This window comes from Salvelinus sp. IW2-2015, unplaced genomic scaffold, assembly GCF_002910315.2.
Source record: "Salvelinus sp. IW2-2015 unplaced genomic scaffold, ASM291031v2 Un_scaffold1577, whole genome shotgun sequence".
Classification (NCBI taxonomy): domain Eukaryota; kingdom Metazoa; phylum Chordata; class Actinopteri; order Salmoniformes; family Salmonidae; genus Salvelinus; species Salvelinus sp. IW2-2015.
Window position 1 is genome coordinate 123,683 of NW_019943004.1, and position 13,431 is coordinate 137,113.

The following is a 13,431-nucleotide window of genomic DNA, read 5'->3' on the forward strand; positions in this document are numbered from 1 at the left end:
GTTCATTACAAAGATGGATTGGATTGGTGGTTTCTGCACTTTTAACCAGTTTGGTGATGTCAATACACACAATCAACCTCATACAATTATGAAATGTGCAGTGAAGTTTTTTATGTAAGTTCAGAAGGTCAAAGAGGGGGGGGTGTCAAAGAGTGTGAGAAGTGTGTGTGTTATGCATGAATGCATGTATGTGTGTTGTTATGTGTGTGTGTATCTGTGGGGGAGGGTTTCTGTGTGTGTGTGTGTGTGTGTGTCTATGTGCATCTGTGTGTGTTTCTGTGTGTTTCTGTGTGTTTATTTATTTATTTTTATTTTACCGTTATTTTACCAGGTAAGTTGACTGAGAACACGTTCTCATTTGCAGCAACGACCTGGGGAATAGTTACAGGGGAGAGGAGGGGATGAATGAGCCAATTGTAAACTGGGGATTATTAGGTGACCGTGATGGTAGAGGGCCAGATTGGGAATTTAGCCAGGACACCGGGGTTAACACCCCTACTCTTACGATAAGTGCCATGGGATCTTTAATGACCTCAGAGAGTCAGGACACCCGTTTAACGTCCCATCCGAAAGACGGCACCCTACACAGCAGTGTCCCCAATCACTGCCCTGGGGCATTGGGATCTTTTGTTAGACCAGAGGAAAGAGTGCCTCCTACTGGCCCTCCAACACCACTTCAGCAGCACCTGGTCTCCCATCCAGGGACTGACCAGGACCAACCCTGCTTAGCTTCAGAAGCAAGCAGCAGTGGTATGCAGGGTGGTATGCTGCTGGTGTGTGTTTCTGTGTTTGCGTGTGTGTGTGTGTGTGTGTGTGTGTGTGTGTGTGTGTGTGGTGTGTGTGTGTGTGTGTGTGTGTGTGTGTGTGTGTGTGTGTGTGTGTGTGTGTGTGTGTTGTGTGTGTGTGTGTGTGTTGTGTGTGTGTGTGTGTGTGTGTGTGTGTGTGTGTGTGTGTGTGTGTGTGTGTGTGTGTGTGTGTGTGTGTGTGTGTGTGTGTGTGTGTGTGTGGTGTGTGTCCATACCCTGCTCCAGTCATGGTCTCTGTTTTGTTGACGGCCAGACTGACCACCTCAGTGATGTCCACTCTGCCGGTGGCCATGGGGCTCCGTTCATTCTCATAATAGCTAAGGAGCCCCCTCCAGGGTACACCAGCGTCGCACCATGTCTGAAACATCCCAGACACACACCACACACACACACACACACACACACACACACACAAGATGACGAATCAGATATTGTTCTAATAGACGACATAAAAAAGAGAAAAATGTCTCTCCCTCTTCCGGTTTCTCTCTTTTCATCTCTCCATCCCTCTCTTCCACCAAACCGGGATTCTTCCGATGGCATTGAGGAGTACATCACATCAGGACTGGCTTTATCATTAAGTGCATCTAGGACGTCGTCCACCACAGTGACTGTACGTACATACCCCAACCAGAAGCCATGGATTACAGGCAACATTCGCACTGAGCTAAAGGGTAGAGCTGCCGCTTTCAAGGTGCAGGACTCTAACCCGGAAGCTTATAAGAAATCCTGCTATATGCCCTCCGACGAACATCAAACAGGCAAAGCGCCAATACAGGACTAAATCGAATCGTACTACACAGGCTCTGCCGCTCGTTTTATGTGGCAGGGCTTGCAGACTATTACAGACTACAAAGGGAAGCACGGCCGTGAGCTGAAGTGCTTTGAAAAGCTGGTAATGCTCACATTAACACCATTATCCCAGAAACCCAAGAGCCACTCCAATTTGAATACCACCCAAACAGAACCACAGATGATTGCAATCTCTATTGCATCCACACTGCCCTTTCCCACCTGGACAAAAGAACACATATGTGAGAATGCTATTCATTGACTACAGCTCAGCATTCAACACCATAGTGCCCTCAAAGCTCATCACTAAGCTAAGGATCCTGGGACTAAACACCTCCCTCTGCAACTGGATCCTGGACTTCCTGACGGGTCGCCCCCAGGTGGTGATCTTCAACACGGGGGCCCCTCAGGGGTGCGTGCTCAGCCCCCTCCTGTACTCCCTGTATGGCAACCGGTACCGGAGTGCCAGGTCTAGGACCAAAAGGCTTCTCAACAGCTTTTACCCCCAAGCTATATACAGGTAAACAAATGGCTTCCCGGACTAATTGCATTGCTCCCCCCAAACCCTCTTTTACGCTGCTGCTACTCTCTGTTTATCATTTATGCATAGTCACTTTAACCATACCTACATGTACATACTACCTCAATTAGCCCGACTAACCGGTGCCTGTTTGTAGCCTCGCTACTGTTATTTTTCACTGTCTTTTTACTGTTGTTTTTATTCCTTTACTTATCTATTGTTCACCTAATACCAATTTTTTTACTTAAAAATTTCACTGTTGGTTAAGGTAGCATTTCACTGTAAGGTCTACACCTGTTGTATTCGGTGCACGTGACAAATACACTTTGATTTGAAACACTTTCCTGCTTGACTTTTACACTACAAATGTTCATTCCAATAGTAAAGTATTGTCTGAGTGATAAACACTGTGGACAACATTCCACTAATAACTTACCAAAGTGTTGTCATGTTTCCAGAGATGACATTTCAGAAAATGCTAGGTATGTGACCCCATTCTCCATTCTTGTTTCTCACCACTACCATAACACTCTGAAGTGAAATCCCACTTATAGTCACCACCCCCCCCTCCCATGCACGTAGTTGCCGTGGTGACAGCTGGTATTTAAAGTCATTACCAATTCTATCTACCTGTGACAACTGCTTCCGTTGTCTTGACGATATTATCGGACACACCAAAATGCCATGTCTATCACTTCAACAGATGTTTTTCTTGTTGTTTGGTGTTTCTTTCCTTTCCTTCCCTTCCCTATGTTATTTTTTTAGATTCAGGCTACAACAGTCTCCTTCTGGACCTGGGGATGATAGCTCATCTAAACCTCTGCCATGTAAACTTAGTATATAAGAGGGTTTACATACAGAGAGAAAGCATGGTTGAATGAAAATGCAGTCTAGTTGCTTTTGGTCACAAACTGTAAACCTTGTTTTGTTGTTCTGCCTGAATCCTAAGAGGCAGTTTTGTAAGACAAATGCTGTTTCTGAACCTGGAAACACGGATGCAGAGATGAATTAATCCATATAAATAAGGCCTTTAATCATTAGGTATTAGAGTGGGCATGTGAACAGTCATATGGCATGAAATTGTATGATAATATCGGTTAGATGACTAATGACACTCCCGGTCGCATGTATGGTGTGAAACACTTATTATTAGTTTAAACAGTGAAAGACTGCATATTGGGACTTTTTAAAGAGTTTAATTCTCCTGTATTACGAACCCGTGTGACCTCTACGTCGAACCCCGTGTGACCTCTACCGCTGACAGTCAACAGAATTCCATTCACCTCAATGAGGAAATAAAACCCATCCAGTCTCCATCCCATGGACAGGTGCGTTGGGAGAAACCCTAGCGGGAATCTAGGACTGTAATGACAGGCGCGGAGGAACGTTCCGGGCAGACCTGACAAATGAATGAGAAGACATCAGGGAGGGAAGGTTTTTCCAGAGAATCATTCCATTACTGGCCTACAGGGAAAATTACTAGTTTATGGCCGTCAAATAGAGGAGAGGAGAAGAGATGAGGAGAGGTTGAGAGAGGGAGAAGAGAAAGAGCGAGAGAGAGAGTTTAAGAGGGGGAGAGGAGAGTATGGGATAAGACAGAGGGAGAAGAGAGACCGAATGGGAAAGAGAGACCGAATGGGAGAAAGAAAGGGACAGAGAGAGACAGACAGAGAGAAGGGTAAAGGAAAGAGAGAGAGGAATGGGGGGGACAAGGCTTTGCTTTGACGCACGCACGCAGGGGGAAATCTACCGGGGGGCTAAATTGCAGCTGAACGAGGGACGGTAAGAAACAGAGAGAGGGAAAAAATTGGCAGAATTTGCCCTTTTCGTATAGGGCTTTCTGACAGGAACTGACATCACTGCCACTCTCACCACCGTCGGCATTCACCAAAGTGAATATCTGTGTGCTTGTCTCTCTCTCTGTTTCCACCAGCAGGCTCCACATTGACAGTTAACGGGTGGTGCAGCACTACTCTAGCCCCTGCATGGTAGAGGGAACAATACCAAGCTGATTTACAATCAGGCAGCTGCGTCCCGTCTCCAGCTGTTCTCCTCCCCATGCACACAAACACACACACACACGATGAGCCCCGCAGCGTTGTCGAGCGCCATGGGGGGTCACTACCAACCTCCAGAGAGAGTGTAGCTAGGGAAAACTAGGGCGGCGACCAAAAGAAAACCGCCTCCGCCCGATGTCTACAAATTAGCTAATGTTCCACACGAGTTCTTTGTTCCCCACATTACCGGTTTCCAGACAAACGAGTTCCTTGTTCCCCACATTACCGGTTTCCAGACAAACAAGTTCCTTGTTCCCCACATTACCGGTTTCCAGACAAACGAGTTCCTTGTTCCCCACATTACCGGTTTCCAGACAAACGAGTTCCTTGCTCCCCACATTACCGGTTTCCAGACAAATGAGGATAGGAAGGGACCACATATCTGCAATTTAGAGTCTCTGGTTTCTTCTTTTGTCAAATGTTCTGAAAGTGTTCACCATAGGGATATTGATTGTGCTAATCAAGTCATCAACAGACCGATGACGTAATCAATTAGACAATACCTGAACAGAGGGACTAGGATGAGTTTTAAAGAAAGGAAAATAACCTACATAAATTAATAAACTCCTATTAATTAGCACCCTAGTATTTAAAAAGAAGAAGAGAAAAAAGGAGTTGGAACATCCTGTACAATTTGATCACTCTTTTCCTGCACGGCAGGAAATGGAAACGTGCAGTGCATGAGGTTTAAAAAGGCATCTAAAGTTTGTAATTTCCACATTTAAAAACGTCCATTAAATATAACCCACATAGTAATTAACGTCCTGTTGCTGCAGGATTATTTTCCTACTGTAGCAAACCGTCTCAAATTAAGATCCTACATCTGTATGTAGGTTTGCAAATGTGTGCATTTCGTCATGTTAAAACACAACATTTAGTCTGCCACAAGATGCACAACCAATGTATAATCAACGCTACAAAACAAACACCGTTCTCCACACTCAAACAGCAGACTACACACTCCTCCAATGAGTCATCATCTTTCCTCCCCTCCTCCCTCGCTCCTTCCTCCCATCCTCCCTCGCTCCTTCCTCCCATCCTCCCTCTCTTTCCACCATCAGACTAAAATATCTTGCGATGAAGACATCTGCCAGACAGCATGTCAGTTGGGCTGAAAGTGTAAATAGCTAAATCGTAAGGGTCTGAACGATCTGTCTGTGTTGGTAGAGAACAAGCTGGAATCACTCTTCATTGCATTACCAGAGGAGAGGAGACAGAGAAGACGACATTATCCACCCACAGTTAAGGTCAGATCAACAGGCCTAGGATACATCCGGAATGGCACCTTAAACACTATATAGTGCACTACTTTTGACCAGGGCCCTAGGGACTAGGGAACCATTTTGGATGCAGGCCGAGATGATTTTAGCTATGGAACAATGTGATGAAGGGATTAGGGAAATGGGCTATGACCCTCACAGATTTTTGAGAAGGCAAGCTGATTTTATAAGATTATTTGGGACAGAAATAAATGTAAGTAATGAAATTACTAATTTAAAAGTAAATTACATTGTTTTAAAGTAACTTCAATAGTCTAAACTGAACAATGGCTTCAACCTTCATAATATCTAAGAACAAAGACATTGTTTCTCTATGTAAATCTGAGCCCTGAATGCTTTAAAAGTCCCTTTGAATGGAAAATACATTTAAAATCGGAGGCAAAAAGATGATAATATATATTTTTTTAAATGTCTGGATCTCTCAAGTCAGGTATAAAATATACATTTCTAATTCACAAAGACATTTAAACATATATACAGTATGAGTCAAAAGTTTGAAACTACTCATTCCAGGGTTTTTCTTTATTTTTACTATTTTCTACATTGTGGAATAATAGTGAAGACATCAAAACTATGAAATAACACATATGGAATCATGAAGTAACCAAAAAAGTGTTAAACAAATCAAAATATATTTGAGATTCTTCAAAGAGGCCACCCTTTTCCTTGGTGACAGCTTTGCACACTCTTGGCATTCTCTCAACCAGCTTCACTTGGGATGCTTTTCCAACAGTCTTGAATAAGGTCCCACATATAGTAAGCACTGCTGCTTTTCCTTCACTGTGCGGTCCAACTCATCCCAAACAGTCTTAATTGGGTTGAGGTTGGGTGATTGTGGAGGCCAGGTCAGCTGATGCAGCACTCCATCACTCTCATTCTTGGTCAATTAGCCATTACACAGCCTAGAGGTGTGTTGGGTCATTGTCCTGTTGAAAAACAAATGATAGCCCCACTAAACCCAAACAGATGGGTTGGTGTATCGCTGCTGAATGCAGTGGTAGCCATGCTGGTTAAGTGTGCCTTGAATTCTAAATAAATTACAGACAGTGTCACCAGCAAAGCACCCCCACACCATCACACCTCCACACTTCACGGTGGGAACTACACATGCGGAGATCATCCATTCACCTACTTTGCGTCTCACAATGACACGGCGGTTAGAACCAGAAATCTAAAATTTGGACTCAGATTTCCACCGGTCTAATGTCCATTGCTCTTGTTTCTTGGCCCAAGCAAGTCTCTTCTTCTTATTGGTGTTCTTTAGTAGTGGTTTCGTTGCAGCAATTCGACCATGAAGGCCTGATTCATGCAGTCTCCTCTGAACAGTTGATGTTGAGATGTGTCTGTTACTTGAACTCTGAAGCATTTATTTGGGCTGCATTTCTGAGGTGCAGTTAATTTTAATTAACTTATCCTCTGCAGCAGAGGTAACTCTGGGTCTTCCTTTCCTGTGGCGGTTCTCATGAGAGCTAGTTTCATCATAGTGCTTGATGGTTTTTGCGACTGCACTTGAAGAAACTTTAAAAGTTCTTGAAATTTTCAGGATAGACTGACCTTCATGTCTTAAAGTAATGATGGACTGTTGTTTCTCTTTGCTTATTTGAGCTGTTCTTGCCATGAGATGGACTTGGTATTTTACCAAACATGGCTATCTTCTGTATACCACCCCTACCTTGTCACAACACAACTGATTGTCCACAAATTAACTTTTAACAAGGCACACCTTTTAATTGAAATACATTCCAGGTGACTACCTCATGAAGCTTGTTGAGATAATGCCAAGCGTGTGCAAAGCTGTCATCAAGGCAAAGGGTGGCTACATTGAAGAATCTAAAATCTAAAATAGATTTTTATTTTTTTTATTATTTTTGGTTACTTCATAGCGTTATTTAATAGTTTTGATGTCTTCACTATTATTCTACAATGTGGAAAATAGTACATATAAAGAAAAACCCTTGAATAAGTATGTGTCCAAACTTTTGACTGGTACTGTATACAGTGGGGAGAACAAGTATTTGATACACTGACAATTTTGCAGGTTTTCCTACTTACAAAGCATGTAGAGGTCTGTAATTTTTATCATAGGTACACTTCAACTGTGAGAGAAGGAATCTAAAACAAAAATCCAGAAAATCACATTGTATGATTTTTAAGTAATTAATTTGCATTTTATTGCATGACATAAGTATTTGATACATCAGAAAAGCAGAACTGAATATTTGGTACAGAAACCTTAGTTTGCAATTACAGAGATCATACGTTTCCTGTAGTTCTTGACCAGGTTTGCACACACTGCAGCAGGGATTTTGGCCCACTCCTCCATACAGACCTTCTCTCCCCCTCAAGAGTCCGCGTCTATGTGTTTCCTCCAGGGGCTCGTTCTTGTTGGTGCACGCTATGGAGCTTCCCTAGGCAAGCTTTCGGCTCCTTTCTACAACAGAATTTCTATTCTTATTGGGTTTCTTTAGGTTCTGGAGAACTGGCTTAGAGGTCTCTACTCTTTTCCCAGGACTTGAGATACTTCTTCCGGAGCCCCTCTTAGTTAAGCTCTTAAAGGCTGTGTGTTTCGGGTCTTGTATGCTGGTAATAGTACAATCCTTTGCACTCACGACCCATCTTCATGCTTCGTTATGATAACCTGAGGACACACACTGTAGACAGTTGATAAGAACTTGGTTATTGTATCGGTACACTTGGATCTTGGCCGCGATGGAGTTCTCGCGCAACTTGGCCACCAGTAGTGCCATGCACTCCAATACGGTTCATCTAAACCTCACACATTCTTACATAGATATTGGGTTGTTCAGATCGTCCGCTGTAATAGAGGTGAAAATTCATTTTGCATGGTTATTTAGCAATCACTTAAACAAAGGTTTCTCTTTCTACAGGGAAAGAGAACGACTATTTTAAGATATCGATATTCATTCCACTGGCATCCCAAATTCTAGTCTCTTCATTGTGGTGGTGTATATTTTTCTTCACACTTTCGGGAGTCTGTACTCATCCTTCTATTCCTCCAACACGGCGAGTGGAGTTTAGAGACCAAAAAACTCCTATTTTTGTCTCATCAGACACATGACCTTCTCCATTCCTCCTTCTGGGTCATGCACACCGATGCTCCCATTTGGCTCAAAATCTTACAGAAGACGGGCCTGGACATGCGCTGGCTTGAGCAGGGGGACCTTGCGTGCGCTTGCAGGATTTGTAATCCATGGAGGCGTAGTGTGTTACTTAATTGTTGTTCTTTGAGACTGGTGGGTCCCAGTCTCTCTTACAGTCTCATTGACCAGGTCCTGCCGTGTAGTTCTGGGCTGATCCCTACATTCCTCATGATCATTGATGCCCACGAGTGAGATCTTGCATGGAGCCCCAGACCGAGGGTGATTGACCGTCATCATTCTTGAACTTCTTCCATTTTCTAATAATTGGTGCCAACAGTTGTTGCCTTCTTCACCAAGCTGCTTGGCTATTGTCCTGTAGCCCATCCCAGCCTTGTACAGGTCTACAATTTATCCCTCGCACTGATTCCTTACACAGCTCTCTGGTCTTGGCCATTGTGGAGAGGTTGGAGTCTGTTTGATTGAGTGTGTGGACAGGTGTCTTTTTATACAGGTAACGAGTTCAAACAGGTGCAGTTATACAGGTAATGAGTGGAGAACAGGAGGGCTTCTTAAAGAAAACTAACAGGTCTGTGAGAGACGGAATTCTTACTGGGTTGGTAGGTGATCAAATACTTATGTCAGGCATAAAAATGCAAATTAATTACTTAAAAATCATACAATGTGATTTTCTGGATTTTTGTTTTAGATTCCGTCTCTCACAGTTGAAGTGTACCTATGATAAAAATGACAGACTCTTACATGCTTTGTAAGTAGGAAAACCTGCAAAATCGGCAGTGTATCAAATACTTGTTCTCCCCACTGTATATACATATATATTTTTTTTAAGATACAAGAAATTGACATAGTGAAAAAGGAATAGATACACATCAAAATAACATGGAGTAGAATGGAGTAGAAAAATAACATGGCTATACTACAGGAAGTAGAAAATAACAGGCTATATACAGGAAGTAGAAAATAACATGGCTATATACAGGAAGTAGAAAAATAACATGGCTATATACAGGAAGTAGAAAATAACATGGCTATATAGGGAGTAGAAATAACATGGCTATGTAGAGGGAGTACAATACTGAGTCGATGTGAAGGGGTACAAGGTAATTTGAGGTACGGGTAAAGTAACTAGGCAACAAAGATAGATCTAGTATAAAGGTCCTGGATGGCAGAGAGCTCGGCACCAGTGACGTACTGAGGTGGTACGCACTACTCTGTAGCGCCTTGCAGTCGGATGCGAGTAGAGCTCTCTGAGACATCAGAAGAATCAAGGCTGACATGAAGCAGAAGGCGATTACTCTGATACACTGTGGCAGACAGTAGAGAGAAGAGCTCTCTGATACACTGTGGCAGACAGTAGAGAGAAGAGCTCTCTGATACACTGTGGCAGACAGTAGAGAGAAGCTCTCTGATACACTGTGGCAGACAGTAGAGAGAAGAGCTCTCTGATACACTGCGGGCAGACAGTAGAGAGAGAGCTCTCTGATACACTGTGGCAGACAGTAGAGAGAAGAGATCTCTGATACACATGTGCAGAGCAGTAGAGAGAAGAGCTCGCTGATACACTGGTGGCAGACAGTAGAGGAGAAGAGCTCTCTGATACACTGTGGCAGACAGTGGCAGCTCTTACTGTGCAGAACTAGAACGAAGCACTCAGAGGGAAAAGACAAACTAATCAGAAATTAGAGGTTCATTTACATTCTGCCAACTCACTCTTTCAGGCAGTTTTTACCTTCCTCTCTTCTTCCCTCCGTTCTCCTCCCTCCGTTGTACTTATAACCCTCCAGCTTCTCTCCTTCCTCCGCACTTCTCGCAATAACCTTTGCATGACCACTGGGGTGAGCTACTTCATGTTCACCTATATCGGGAGAGGCATACTCATACCGAGTCTAAGCTTTAGACTGTCATCGCTCCAGACTGGGTTTTCTGTTTCACGCATCTACAACATAGAAACATCCAATCATGTCGATCACAAAGGTATGGAAGGTTGTTATGGTGTTGTGTTAAATAATCATTTTTCAAGTATTAACACTAAAGTAGTTCTGTAAATACTTTTGCCTTGAACACAAACAAGCACAGATTTCACCGTCAAGTAGACTTTACCTAGTTATAAACATTTTGGAACTTTATAACATGCCTTGAACAACCTAGCAAATGTTCTCAACTATTATTCACTAAGTAGTTCCCTGTAAAATCCTTTTGCCTTGAACACAAGAGTTTACTAAAGCAACCATTCACCTCAGTAGTTACACTGTTAAACGTCTTGGCTTCGAACATCTACCAGATGTAAACCACTGATTATACCCATTCACCCGGAACGTCCAGTTAGTTACCTGTAACATCTCTTGTCGCTCCAATATTGTATTTACACAAGATCCAAGCTACAGTCTCCATTAGATTGTTGTCACCTCAGTAGTTAGCCTGTTTGTAAGATTCTGTTCCTTTATATTTGGCCTTTTGTATAGTTAACACATTATATACTGTAACTCGCCTCGTAGAATTCTACATTTTCCACCTTTTAAAGTTACGTTTTTCACCTTCCTGTTTCTATATACTACTACTTTCCTTCTTTCTCTGAGCACTTGGTAGGCGACCATACACCAAGATAACACGTCGACGCTCGGAAATCGGGACTCATTCTGCTACGTCCTCAGATGCTCAACTAGTTTACTTACCTGTAAACCTACTTTGCTTGACAAGTTCTTCTTTCAACATGTATAATTTCTCGAGGGAACCCTTGAATCCTGTTACCGACGTCCTTACTGTCCAGATTGTGTTTCAATCTCTCTCCAGTAGTTACCTGTAGGACCAATTTTGGGCTGTTTATTTAACTTCTGGGAACTCGTATTCGGTGCTTGACACAAACAACCAACCAACTCACCTCACTGATAGTTTTGGCTAGATAGGGACATAACCTTGCACACTTTATCGAGACACATAACACCCAACATTCACCTTTCAGTAAGTTAACCTGTAATTTTACTACTCTTTGCCTCTGATCTTGATGTTGACCTCTTACAACATTGTGATTTATTATTATTTGACATGCGTCATTAATTGAGGGGAAAAAAAATTTAGCAACTCATTTTCACCTCAGTAGTTACCTGTAATACTTTGCCTTGGAACACAAACAACGCGACCATCATTCTTTATCGGTTCTTCAAGTTTTGTGTCTCCCGGGTCACTTACACTGTGGAACATACTGTTAGCAGGGTTCTGGGCACACACAGTAGGAGCACTTGCGTTCCATTACATTCACGATCTCATCTTCTTAGGTCTTGGACGTTACATTGTTAGCGGATTGTAGAATATAGTAGCCCTACTGCCTTGAACACAAACAACATCTTAATTTACAATTTCGCTATACCTCAGTAGTTACCTGTAAATACTTTGCCTTGAAACACAAACAACCGACCATTCACCTCAAATGAAGAAGTGATTCATGGCATATTGTGTCTCAATATATTCTATTTTCTGTAGCTTGACTACTGCCACTGGAACATTGGACTATACAACATTGCATTTCCATCAACAAAGACCAGCTCCAAGTATGTCTCTGGTAAAACCCAAACACATTTCCCCCAAATGTATTTCGAGCCCCCGTCTGCTCAATATAGCTCACATCAACGAGAGGGAGGTAAAGAGGCTGCCTATTGGAGTTGATGTCTCTGGGAGAGGAGAAGAAACCTGAAGGTTCTCTACTTAAAGTCGTTCCCACTACTCACTGTGCATTTATTAAACCACCATCGCTGCCTTACACATTTTATAAGAGCTGTGGTGTATCTATAAACCATCAAGCCATGGGTGAGTGGGTGAGTAATTTGGTGGGTGGGTGGGTGGGTGGGTGGGTGAGTAATTTGGTGGGTGAGTGGGTGGGTGGGTGGGTGAGTGAGTGAGTGGTTGGGTATCTATTAGACCATTAAACCATTAACTTGAGAAGCTCTAAAGACATCCAGGAGTACACTACACTAAAACATATATTCTCTCCCTCCCTCCTTTCACAAAGGCAGCACTTCCTCTTCCTGTTTTCAGAAGATGAAAGGCACAGTTTAAGCCAGCCCCTTTTACCTTTTCAATAGCCACTTGCTACAGTCACGCCATTAAAGGGATAGTTGAGGATTTTGATAACGAAGCCCTTTATCTAATTCCCCAGAGTCAGATGAACTCCTGGATACCCGTGTTATGTCTCTGCGCCAGGTTTGAAGGAAGCTGCTAACTATCGCTAGCATTGGCTCGTGAAACGACCTCTAACTTACTTCTGACTGGACACCGAGACATTAAAATGGTATCCACGAGTACGTGTTACGGTGACCTTATTACTGTCACACCAGCGGTCACCAGACATGCAGACAGCAGTCAAATTACACAAATTACACAGCTGCTGGTCATTAGTAGCCTACCAAACTTCCTAACTGCCTGGTACTCAGCACTCTATTGTCCCTCTAATCACTCTGACATCAATGCAAATGTAATCGAGAATCTAATCAAACACTTCATGAGAATCCATCAGCTCATGTTGCGTAACATTTCCATAGGCTATGCAACTGCGGGAGGAAACAGAGTGATGATGGTCGCTAATAAAAAGAGGAGGTTCCCATCAGCTTTCTATAGGCTAGGCCTACTATATTTATTTCTCAACTTTCCTAACATTAAGCACATTGCTTCTCTTTACAACATGAATATTGCCTACCTGGCTGGCATGAAAATGAACCACAGGAAAAGTGTCCTCCATGAGCTATTTCAGTGCATAGATGACATGTATTTTCCCCCCTGTCCCTGTTTCGAGACAGGTGCATGATAATGGTCCATTCAAAATCAAAACTAATTTCATATATTATTTAGTATATGTAAAGACAAGAT

General features: G+C 42.8%; 1 protein-coding gene across 1 annotated transcript in view; it reads right to left on the reverse strand.

Moving 5' to 3' along the window:
- Nucleotides 1-13,431, reverse strand: part of LOC112071308 (arf-GAP with Rho-GAP domain, ANK repeat and PH domain-containing protein 2-like) — a 149,494-nt gene that overhangs the window by 75,595 nt on the left and 60,468 nt on the right. The window contains 2 exon segments of the mRNA XM_070439339.1: nt 1,022-1,135; nt 1,137-1,164. Coding sequence (XP_070295440.1) covers nt 1,022-1,135; nt 1,137-1,164 — 142 coding nt within the window.